We start from the raw sequence: 12218 nt of genomic DNA, 5'->3' as shown, positions 1-12218 counted from the left end.
CTGCTGAACTAAGATGATTATATGTAAAATAGATCCAGTTCCTTAAAATTTAGACCTGTGTTCTTACTGATCTCCTAACAAATACCACCATAGTATTACATAACTGTATGGGTAAATATAACTTTGCATTTTTCATGTCAATCACTGCACATTATCCTATTTGCTATCATGTATTTTTATGACTAGGAACCTTTTTAAAAGAAGCATTTTAAGGAATACTCTAATAATCTAACAAGAATAATAGCTTACTAAAAGCAAGTTTAGTTTAATATTAAACGTTCCTGATGTTTGTATTCTTCAGCATTAATAAATACTTTGATTACACTTGTAAATGTTAAACAATACTTTGTCTTTAAATGAACATCATGTTCAAGCCTAGCCCAGGAAAAATATCTGAAATGAAATTCTGTCTTTTAAAAGCAAGGCAAATGGACTTTCCACATTAACTTAGGCATTACTGGTGAGCTGTGGAGACTTATTTCATGCTTGCAAGAGCTCTCTGGCTTGTTTCCAGCTATCGTCTTGTACTCCCTACCAAGTAGCACATTTCCATCTATGTATTTCTTTTTGTTTCCACTGGTTTGTTTCTTTGATTGCTGTTGAAAGGCACATTGGCACATACGCTTGTGAGTGGGGTAAAGAAGACAGCTAACCTGACCATCACACTCTCGTTTGGGAAGAAGTGTGGGAAGGTTTATGTTAGATAATATACTTACAACTGTGATCCAACCAATGATATAATTTTGTTTTGGTGATAGTTAAGTGGTAAATCAAAGTCAGGAAGATCTTTGAATGAAGAATCAGGAGAGGAGGACACTGAGAAGAAAAAAAGGGGAACATTTTTCTCATGGTCAAGAAGTAAGAGTTTGGGAAAATCGCAGAAGAGAAAAGAAAATGGTGATTATCCACATGGTGAGTATTCATATTCCACTTTGTTGCAAAACTGTTTCAGCAACAGATTTGAGTAATCTCATTGTGTTCGCATCTACGTGCATCCTTGGGCATCACAAAGGGAAAAGGAACTTTCAAGTCAGAAGGCCATGGTGGGTCTGGTATCACTGGAAGTTTTTTGAAAGCAGGTGTAAAAATAAATAGATAAAAGCATGAAAATATTTAAATTTCATTTTATTGACTTCCAAAAGATATTTTTTTTCTGCTTTCTAGTAGTTTCTGCATTTCCATGTACTGGCAATTGCTTTTTTGAGTAGAGTGCTACTGTTTTTATAGTATGATAATGTCAATTCTTTAAAGAGAAATTCAGGAGCTGTACATGCAGGTAGGGCTGTAGTTACAGCTAATTTAAAATTCTTCTATCTGTATTACCCTACCTTTCTTTATCAGTGTCACACAGGTATGTTCACTTTTGAGCACTCTCAATACCTGTTTCTGTCTTTCCTGTCTAAAATGAAGAGAATCCGAGTTCTGAAAATCCTTGTAAACTGATTTTTTGTCTCTTAATTGTTTTTGAGAGTTTAAGGAAGAGTTCCCCTATGAAAGCACCTGTACATGGCCTGCAGAGGAGGAGCTGAAAGTTCTTCATTAACTCGTTCCATTGAGTTGAAAATTATAGAGAAATTCTATTTCAGAATAACACCAAATATAGCACCAAATCTGGACCATATAGTTATTATGTTTCCTTCTTCTCTGTTTCCTAGTAAAAGTCCAGACCCACAAGGTATCTTTGAACATATAACTGTTCATATTATACTCATACGTGAAAGGCCATCCAAGGCATTAACTAAGATTATAGACTTAAACTTTTGAAAGTGACTAGTGGTAATCTTAGACTTTAATTTTCTAACATCATACTTGTACTTTTAAAAATATTTATCTCACTTCAAAACATCTGAAGAGGTAGACTAATTTTCAAGTTTGAAAAAACTTTCTGAGATTTTTAGAAAATATATTTTTAGTGTTATTTCTTTTTGATTTTTTTTTTTAATATAAAAGCAAGTGGGTTTATTCAAGGGTTACATAACCAAGAAATACTTGCCTAAATATTGTTTTGGTTTTCCATGCTTAAGTGCACATGAAGATTTGGTGCTTTTTCCTTTAATGAAAAAATTATTCTTCTGACCAGAGAAACTAGTATTTGAAATAGCTTTCTGTATAAATAATAAAACTAAGCCTTTTTACTGACTGCTGGTTCTTTACACAGATTCTATTCAGTCCAATGGATTATCGTACAGACGGGAATCACAAGGCTCCATGTCATCAACTGCTAGTCTTGACTTGGTAATGGCTTTCTCTTAATAATGAGGAAGTGGGGAAGCAGTGGAGACAGTCAATTACTAATTTTCCAAGTAGAATGAAGTAATTTGTTTGATGTCATACTTTGTGAAGGGGTCTTTAAGTGGTACAGTTGGAGGGCAAGATGCAATATTAAGCAATCTTAGAACACTAGAAATGTAATAGAGGTTGTGTAATAGAGGTTGAGTTGCTTATTTTGTCCTTGTAACAGAAAGATATCTTTTGCATCTTGCCTCTCTGAACTTCAGACACCAGTAACCTTCCACATTAAAAGTTTGCCTTTCAGGGGGAGCTACAGTAGCTCTTTATAAATGGCTTTTTCCACCTGCTAGAACATTGAGATTCTGTTCTGAACAACCATGTGTTAAAGGCTGACCTATATACAAGTTGTGTTAGGCTGATTTCTGTGATACTAGTGCCTGTCGTGCTTCTTTCTGTTTCTTTTAAAGTTGTGAGGTGCTCTTCTTGTCATTATGACTTAACTTTCCTAAAATCTGAGGAAAGAGGGGTAGGGAATTTCATTGCAGTCAATTTTGTCACAGTATGTAGGAAAATAATCAGTGAAGAACTGTGATTTCCAACCATTGTTCCACCTATGCAGTGTAAAACTAATGAAATGCAAAACTAAAAATGTATCAAAAATAGAACATCTAAATTTATTCAAAAATTGATTTAAATTTATTTACATTTAAATTTATTTTAACTACATTGATATGGAGGAAGAATAGAAAGGAAATAAAAAAAAAATTATAGTCTTTATATCCCTCTAGTAGACTAGATTCTAGCAGCTATGTCATTTTTTCTATACTAAAGATATTGATCAGGGAAGCAAGCATGGCAAAGTCATGTTTATTTCTGTTGCAGAGAAATCTTACTTTCAAAACCAGAAAACAAAAGACCTTGCTAAGCAACAACCCCTCTTTTTTTCTAACACTCCAACTGATTAATTCAGAAAGCTACTGTCATTTGGTTGAGGAGCAGCAAGTTAAAGAAAAAGCACGAGTACCCTAGAAGTTTGTTGCAAACAGTATTTTTGTACTGTCCTTTTATGTGAGCTTTTCTTAAATTTTCAAAGATACTTTTGATATCTTGTAATAGTGTTACTATTCTGCTGTTACACTAGAATAAAGATTAATGCTGTGCCCTCTATCCTTAACCCATGGCATTGTGGAGATTTTTTTTCACTTTGGTTAAAAAAAAAAAAAGCATGGCTAAAGTGGATTATTTAAAAATTTTAATTTAATTGTGGTGTATTTGTATGTGTAACATTCAGATTATATTGAAAGAAGAGGAAATTTTGTTTGAGGAACTTGATGTTTAACTTGATGTGTTCCTCATCATTTAAATGTTAATTCATAATGTGCCAATAGTAAGTTTTACATCAACAGGTCTTTTTTGAGTATAGATGCTTAACTATATAGAAGCTAAATAAGATTTTATTTACTTCTTACACTTTTTGATTAGGAGTTATGTTCTATAGTTTGAGAATATCGTAACATGGTTTATACACTCGCCTAAAATTTATATGTTCTTGAAATACCTTTAGATTTGTGCAGTACTGCTATCTTTATCTAAATGGATTTTTTTTTCAGGTTTAAGTTTATCTAGTGTTTGTGATAATTGAAAGGATTTCTGAATTGTAAACATGGTATAAAGTATGCTTCTTGGCTTAGTTTGATTTATAGAAACTCTAAAAGTTCATGCATTTTCCTAATTTTCCCAGAGGGCACTGACTTTTATTTCTTTTACCTGTCAAGTCTGAAGCCTCAAGATTGCCTGCATTTCTACCAGATAAAGAGAAATCCCCCAAATACTGCTGTATAAACCTTCCAGATGGTTCATCCAGCAAAATGGCTGTGAAATCTGGATTCTCTATCAAAGAGGTGCTTTCTGGGCTCTGTGAGAAACATGGCATTAACATAGCTGCAGTGGACCTTTTTTTAGTTGGAGGTGATAAGGTATTACATATTCCTGTGCTTTATTTTTTTTTAGTGGTTTCATACTCATTTTACTAATAAGGAATTCTATTCTCTAAATAGTTATATCTGCCTTCAGGTTCTACCTATAGCCTTACATTGGCAATGCAAGTGCCAAATTAAAAAGTTAATTGAAGGAGAATTTTAGTAAAAATAGAATTGATGGAGTAGTGTGATTGGTTGTGATATCTACATTACAGAAAACAGAAGAGAGATTATGAAAAATATTTCTTTATAACAATAAGTTAATTTAGGCATCTAGTCCACGTCATTTGTTCAGAGGAATGGTTAGCTTGTACTTAACTGAAAGTATACACAAAGAAAAGTAACATATTGTAGTAGGTGGTACTTCATTTAAGCAAAGAAACATAATGGCATTCAAAGGTGAATGAGATGAACTCATGCTAGAATTAAGTTATATGTTTCAATATTGAGGAGATTTTCCAGGGCAGCAGTCTGTGTTTGTGTGGGGGGTAAATAGCTCTCATTCCAAAAGAATTATCTCCAGTTCAAAGAGAAGCTGTGGATGTGAAACGTTTATTGTCTTAAATTTGTGTTTATGGTCAGTCTAGATGATCACAGTGACAAACATCAATGAATGTGCATAGTTATGTGCTTGTCCTTTTAAATCTTTTAAAGATTCTTAACTTGCCATAAATTCTAAGGCATCAATCTATGTAATAATTTATTTAAGTTGAAGGACCTAGACATGTTTTAAAACACTGAGCTCCTGAATTCCTGCCGACTGCAGTGGATGTTGAAGCTTGATCATTGTTTCACAATTAGCCAAAATAAAATGCGCTTGAATCATACTGCATTTTGTAAATCATTATCCACTAGAATGCATACAACCTATATCAATCATTTTCTGAGTTATCTGAGAAAACGTTTTAACCACACAGCTGTCCTTTTTTACGTATTTTAAAATTAATTTGCTCTCTCTCCTTGTCTTCGTCTGGCACGTTCTCTGTAGCCACTTGTGTTGCACCAAGACAGTAGCATCCTGGAGTCTCGGGACCTACGTTTAGAAAAACGCACTTTATTTCGGTAAGGGACAAAAATAGTGTCTTCCTCTAGCATTGTCCGGCTTGTTTTCCATTTTACGTTCTGTAAGTGCACTGAAGTAAATTGTTAGTTACCTGTGCAGAAGAGTTATTAATGCAGAAACAAGTTTGAATCCAGTAGAAGATCCAGTTAGCCATGCAGTGCAACATCTTAAATTGTAATCCAGAATCCAGCATTAGGAGATATAATGTTCCCATTCATTATACAGATACATTATAAGAAAGAGACCTTATTATCAAGCAAAGATTCTCAAGTGAAGAAAGAAGATGACCTACTGTTTGTAACTGAAGATGTTTGTAGCTGAAGTTAACTTGCAGTTAACTCACAGTTTGAGGTTTTTATTAAAACAAAAGTCCATTTTTACTTTAGATTGCAATAACACTTTGCAAGAGATATTTTTGCATAAGGGATTCTCTGAGTTACACAAGTGCTTAAGTTAGATATCCTGCCTAGTTTTAGCCACTAATGTCCCTTAGATGTAGAGCCACCTGCAAAATGTTTCCTCTACAGGTAATGGTGAGATTAGGCTACTTCTATAAGGTAGTTTAGAGGAAGACATCTAAGGATTTACAGGAGAAATGTGGGCCTACAGGAACATTTCAAACTGAGTAGAGCGGCACCTGGTGAGTTTTAAATTGTGCACGAGCAAGCTTTCTGAATTGCTGTCTTGGATACAAGTGGGATTTTGATGCCAAAGTTCCAGTTTAGGGACATTTAAATATTATTATGATCGCTTAAGTGTTCAGGCTGAAGCAGTTGTGAACAAGCATATGGGACAGATTTGCAGAGGGACATTCCACATCAGGAAGAAATATGTTGAAGCGGCACAAGAATAAGATGGAAATTGAACTGCAAATCTCTTAGTTTAATCCTAAAAGCAACAATAAAAACATAGGCCTTTAAGATTAAATGGTTATATTTATTGATTACATATTCCTACAGCTACATCTATAATTATGTGCCTAACTGGCAGACTTCAGTAAAACTAATTGTATAAATAGAAATTAATCTGAGTATAGATTTATTACCCTTAATCTTTATTATTAAAATGGGCATAACCAGTACATTATATATTTAGTATTTTGTAGTATTGTTTTATAGTGTGCAGTTTTTCCAAAATGACAGAAGTTGTTTTAATGTTCCTTAATTCTAAAAATCCAAACTAGTGATGTGAAAACTCCTGAAATAATTTTTTCAGGGAAAAGTAATCAAGTAGAATTTTTGTGCTACATTACTGAATTGTGCTTTTGAAGTGAATAAAATTTATTTTGTCAGACATTCTTCATTTTGGCTTTCTATTTCTTTTCTTTATGAAGTAGAGCTAGTTTCTATTTAAGGATTCTTTAGATTAAGAACTATGGTATAGAATATTCAGATTGGAAAATGAGATTGAGCAGTCTTTTATTAAGTGTGAGTTTGAGTTTCCAAATTAAAAAGGAACTTTATGTAGGCAGTACCATATGTTACTTGTGTGTTAATTAAAATGTAGAAATGTTCTACACTATTTCCTTCTGTAGGTAGACACTGTGTAAGCAAAAATACTCAAATATTTGGAATGTTTTCAGACATAAGAGAAATATGTTGTGGATGTACTTGGTTGCCTGAATGTCTGCCAGTTCTGTGTCAATTACCAGTTAGTGATTAAAATTGATAGTTTCAATTTAGTAGATGTTGTATTCAAGGGAAAAAAAAAGATCAAGTTTCAGTTATTCAGGTTTCTTGTGGAAGGGAAAAGTCTTAGAATCATAGAATGATTTGGGCTGGACAGGACCTCAAAGATCATCTAGTTCCAACCCTCCTGCCCTGGGCAGGGACACCTCCCACTAGACCAGGTTGCTCAAAGCCCTGTCCAACCTGACCACTTACTTCCAGTGGTGGACCATCCACAACTTCTCTGGACAATGTACTTCATTGTCTCACCACCCTCACAGTGAAGAGCTGTGAATCTACCCTCTTGCAGTTTAAAACTGTTACCCCTTGTCCTATCACTACACTCTCTGATCAAGAGTCCCTGGAGCCTTCTCTTCTCCAGGCTGAACAAAGCCAATGGTGTCAGCCTGTCCTCAAAGGGAAGGTGCTCTAACCACTTGATTGTCTTTGTGGCTCTCCTGTGAACCTGCTCAAGCAGGTCCATGTCCTTCTGATGTTTGGGGCCCTAGAGCTGAACACAATCCTCCAGGTGGAGTCTCATGAGAGCACAGTCTGTTCAGTAAAGCTAAACATCTTGGAAGATGGGGTTTACATTCAATCATGACTGGCAAAATCATTAATAATTTTAATTTCTTCTTATGGTGGACATTTCTTGTGATAGTTTTGTTAGTAATAAGCCTGCTGTTGGTTTTTTTTTTCCTTTTTACAAGTGCCCTTCTAGTCAAATGTGACTGTTATGGAGGAATTTTAAGGTACAAGTAAAGAACATTAAAAAAAAAAAAAAAAAAAAAAACCAAAAAACCATGAAAACTAGGCACATTTCTGTGCAAGGAAATAGATACAAGTGGAATAGTTGTTTAGGTTTAAAAATTGTCTTTTTTTTTTTTTTTTGCTATGTTGATGAAATGGTGTAAAATTGCATAACAGACTTTGAAAAATGCTGTCTCTATCCTTTAAATTCCAACTGAACTGATTTTATAGCTTTTGCATGTAAGTTTCTCTTACAGAATTTTTTGTGATATGGTGGCATGTAGCCAGAAATTAGCATCATCTGGAATTCCACTGAACTTGTTCATATCCTTAAAAAGAAAAATTCCTGTCCAAGCCCAGCTCAAGCAATTGAACAGGACATTTTGAGTCTCTCTTGTGGAAGTGGGAGGAAATATTTTTCTTGCATCCAAGGCTATAGTACAGGCATGGAGTCACTTTGAAAGCATTCCTGGACCGGAATGGTCAGAGTAATCTCATAATAAAGATGAAAATGCTACAGAATGTATCTAATAGGTTTGAGGCTTACCATACAATTAGGTTGACTCATGCCTTCACTCAACTCTGGTGAGTGATACTCTGGGAGTTTTATTTGTATTTGTAACCTGCAGGTTAGGATAGATTTGTGATAGTGAAGTTTCAGGGTGACTAGCTGTAAACTAGTTTAATTTTGCTGTGGATTGGACTTTTTTTATACTTTGTACATTTTGTTTATTGGAACATTTCATACTCAATGTTACAACTGTTATGTTTCAGGCTGGATCTTGTTCCAATCAATCGATCAGTTGGTTTGAAGGCTAAACCCACCAAACCAGTAACAGAGGTCTTAAGGCCCGTGGTTGCAAAATATGGTTTAAATCTTAATGAACTTGTGGCAAGACTAGTAAGTATCTTTTGATGTAATTCAATCTGCAGTATTTTTTGTCTGGATCCTATGATAGTCCCTGAACTTATTCCTGTCCCTATAATTAGGCATTAAATTCTGTGTTTGTAACTGCATGTTGAGGTGGAAATGCATAGAAGTCATAACCATTATGTTTAATAGTAACTACCTCAAAGCTTTAGTCTGCGTCTGTTTTATATTCTCCTTCAGAATAAATTCAACAGCCTAAACAACAGAGCCTTAGCACAGCTTCTTCTAGAGTTCAACTTTGCTGATTATTATACAGAGGAAGTTGACCGAGATTAGTTAAAGCTATTGTTCCATTATCCTGGGAATCATGAAAGTTGCCTCAGATACCCTTGCAGAAAATTTCTGTGGAAGCAGACTGATGCAACTTCTCTACTAGTAAACCCTTGGCTAGCATTCTCTCTATTTGGTTATGATGGAATATCAAGGAATGGAAAGTTACTTCTGTGGTTTTTCTAGAATGTATACTGTCTTGGCTGAATCAGTCCATGTTTTTAAAACAACAGTAAAACGTATTGGTATAAAGATAATTTTATTTTACAAAATTACGAAATTAACATAATACAACCACTTTAGAGTATAAAGTAATAATCAAACTTCCTCCAAACAATATGATTTGAAGAACATAAACACAGTAATGATCCTGGAGTATTTGTGTATGCCTGTAAATTGGATTATTTTTTTTTCTCCTTGTATCTTCTTTCCCCAAATACCATTCTCCTCACATAAATGGGTTACATGCATTGTAATCAAGGTAGTTTTAGGCAAATGGAATAAACATTTTTAGAAAGGTAGAAGAAAGATATATAGAAGTTACACTGAAAAATAAAAATACTTTGCTTATTCTCTTTTAAAAAATGTCAGACTGCATAAATTTGTTCTGAAAACATCTTTTTCTCTATTATATACAAACTGTGATCTGACTTTAGAATGGTGAGCAGGAACCACTTGATCTTGGTGTCCCTATATCTAATCTGGATGGTCAGAGGGTTGTTCTAGATGAAAAAGAGCCTACAAAGGGTAGAGGTAAGTTGGCATAAAACGATTTTATTCATGATGTCCAGTCAGTTTCTTAAACCCTGACTTTGGTTAGTTTCTTCTGTTGATGCAAAGATGAGGTTAATATGATTAAATTTAGGTATGTCACATGTAGCATATATTCTTTTTAACTAAAAAAAAATGTGCAGTTTCTAAAGACTGAAGATTAAATTGATCTATTCATAGCAAGTACTTTACTGTTGCTGTGAGAAATTTTGGAGTACTAATATTTGAATATTTCACTTGCCCTCAGCTATAGATATTAATACGCATTTAGGGACATAGTGCCAAGTAATAATAATGAAAATAAATTGCCACATAACTTCTGTGAATTTGGCAATTATTTCATAAGAAACACTCTAGAAGTAAAACATACGGTTTGTGCAGAAGCTATATATATTGCTATGATAACTCTCTTCTTTAGCATGAGAAAGTAGCTGAGCCTACATCTCCAGTTTTAAGTGATAATTGGTGGAGATAATACTAAAAAGGATATAATTTGTGATTTCCTTGCACAAAATAATTTGAAAAATAGAGATCAATCAACAGAACAGATGATTGTCTTTTGCCACAATCAACACGCTCACTTAAATATAAGCAGTAGCTGTTGAGAGTAAAGGTTTGATTTCAGTAGGAGATCTTTTTATAGATAAAAACCACTTAGTTTTAAAAATGAAAGTTGATATGGTTAAATTTGCTTGACTTAGAGCAGAGATGCTCTTTGAGAAACAACTTGGAGAATAAAGATGGGGGTATTTATTGAGGAAAATCAGATTTGTTCTTTTTTGAGGAAATGGATTCAATTGTCATTGAAAAAAAGATCAATCTAAATACTCTCACAGACAATTAGTTTAAGGATTACAAATAAAACTGTAATCCTGTGTGCTGCCAGATGCTATAAAAGTCTGAATTATAGAGGATCTTTCTAGAAAAAGTCTGACTCTGTGGAAATATACCAGTGGAAAAGGGCCATGTTTCTGTGTTTGCAGCTCAGTCTTCAGTTAATGCATTTGTTGCAGGCAGATATAGTTTGAAAGAGCCATTTAGTTAGACAAGGAGGATATGGGAATGTTTGGAAAACAATTGATGCACAAAACTGTTTGGAAAAGATTCAACATGACCTTTCAATTGTTTTTTCTGCTGCCTTTTTCTTTCTTTAAATTTGAGAATTACAAACTGAATTATTAGCTGTTTAATCTAAAGCAACTGAAAATTTGGCACAATTTAAGTGAAAGTTCATTATCTTTAACTTTTACTTTAAACTTTCTTATTGACAGTATTAGGAAAATGTGAAGATGGAGGGAAATTCTGGTAGGTTTCAACTACCAACTATCATATCAGCTATGCTCACTCTTCATTTTCTAAGTACCTCTGGGACATTTTAAAGCAAAAAATCTGTTTTGTGCATCAGTGTTCCTTAAATACTACTTCATGGGGAAATCATACATTTATAATGATAGAAGGTATGTTTATGTTCAGTGTTTACAGATAAACAAAAAGGTGCATCAGTAAAACAGAGTGCAACTGTAACTACTTCAAGAAACCAAGTGTCTACTGTAAGTTTTCTGCAATGACTTTTGTCCCTTAGATCATCTTTTTTTTTTTCCTTCTGGAATTCTATACTAAAAACTGCACTCATCCATGATTTCGAATCAGCTGAATTATGTAACTGGTTTGAGTATATCTATAATTTAGCCAACAGTTTTCCACTGTCAACAGCATTTATTTGTGAGAAGTATGTCTTCATGATTCTATGATTCCATGAATCAAATAGCTCTTTCGCTGTGTTGTATTTGTTGTGTCATGTCTCATTGACTTATCTATATTTGAAAATGAATGAATTAGACTGAAATTCAAAGGCCCTTTCTGTAATGTGAATTCTTCAGGGTAAACAATATTATATTTGTTTACACCTTTGCAAAAATCAAGTTTAAACCAAAACATTTGTTGTGGTGCTGTTAGACAAATGTGTTTTCAAAATAACTTTTTTATTTACTTAGACCATATTATATACACAGCGATATAGTTTAAATGCAAGTAGTACCTTAACTTTCCTTCTAATGCAGGGAGAGGGAAGAACACTAGGAAAGTCTAATTCTATCAAAATGAAAGGAGAAAATGGAAAAAATGCTAGGGAAGTCCGGCTGTCAAAGAGAGAAGACTCTATTGCAAAGATTGGGAAAAAAAAATGTCAGAAAATAAATTTGGATGAAGCAGAGGGTATGTGAACTTTATAGTTTACGTATTAATATAAGTAGTCTTAGAAAAATGAGTTTTTTGTATCTGTGTAGGAAAACGTACTGTGTGTTTAAAGCTGCATTGTGAAAATCATAGTCATGATCTTTATGTTTTTGTTTGATACTGTGTTTGAATGGTAAAGCTTTTGAAGCTGAAAGTAAAATGTTAAGAATACCTAAAGATAGATGTAGGTGGGATTTTCAAAAGTGAAAGCTACCTGATTCTGACAAAATCAAAAGGAATTGGGTACTCAATTGCAGTTGAATATCCCATTTGATACCCTTTGCAAGCCATGTAGAAGCTTGCCTTTCTGAAAGTTCATC

The 12218-nt window shown here is 33.8% G+C and overlaps 1 protein-coding gene across 1 annotated transcript in view; it reads left to right on the top strand.

Annotated features, from left to right (window-relative positions):
• RGS12 (regulator of G-protein signaling 12) overlaps window positions 1–11877 on the top strand; it is a gene marked incomplete at its 3' end in the record, with an annotated part of 68264 nt that extends 56387 nt beyond the window's left edge. Inside the window, exons 8-15 of the mRNA XM_008937179.1 lie at window positions 759–912; window positions 2159–2235; window positions 4008–4208; window positions 5200–5273; window positions 8466–8592; window positions 9549–9645; window positions 11137–11213; window positions 11724–11877. Coding sequence (XP_008935427.1) covers window positions 759–912; window positions 2159–2235; window positions 4008–4208; window positions 5200–5273; window positions 8466–8592; window positions 9549–9645; window positions 11137–11213; window positions 11724–11877 — 961 coding nt within the window. The remainder of the gene's footprint in view (window positions 1–758; window positions 913–2158; window positions 2236–4007; window positions 4209–5199; window positions 5274–8465; window positions 8593–9548; window positions 9646–11136; window positions 11214–11723) is intronic.
• Window positions 11878–12218: the final 341 nt, after the last annotated feature.

This window comes from Merops nubicus, unplaced genomic scaffold (assembly GCF_000691845.1).
Source record: "Merops nubicus isolate BGI_N331 unplaced genomic scaffold, ASM69184v1 scaffold12930, whole genome shotgun sequence".
NCBI lineage: Eukaryota > Metazoa > Chordata > Aves > Coraciiformes > Meropidae > Merops > Merops nubicus.
The sequence above is the reverse complement of the archived record's forward strand: the minus strand, read 5'-3'. Positions and strand labels throughout refer to the sequence as shown.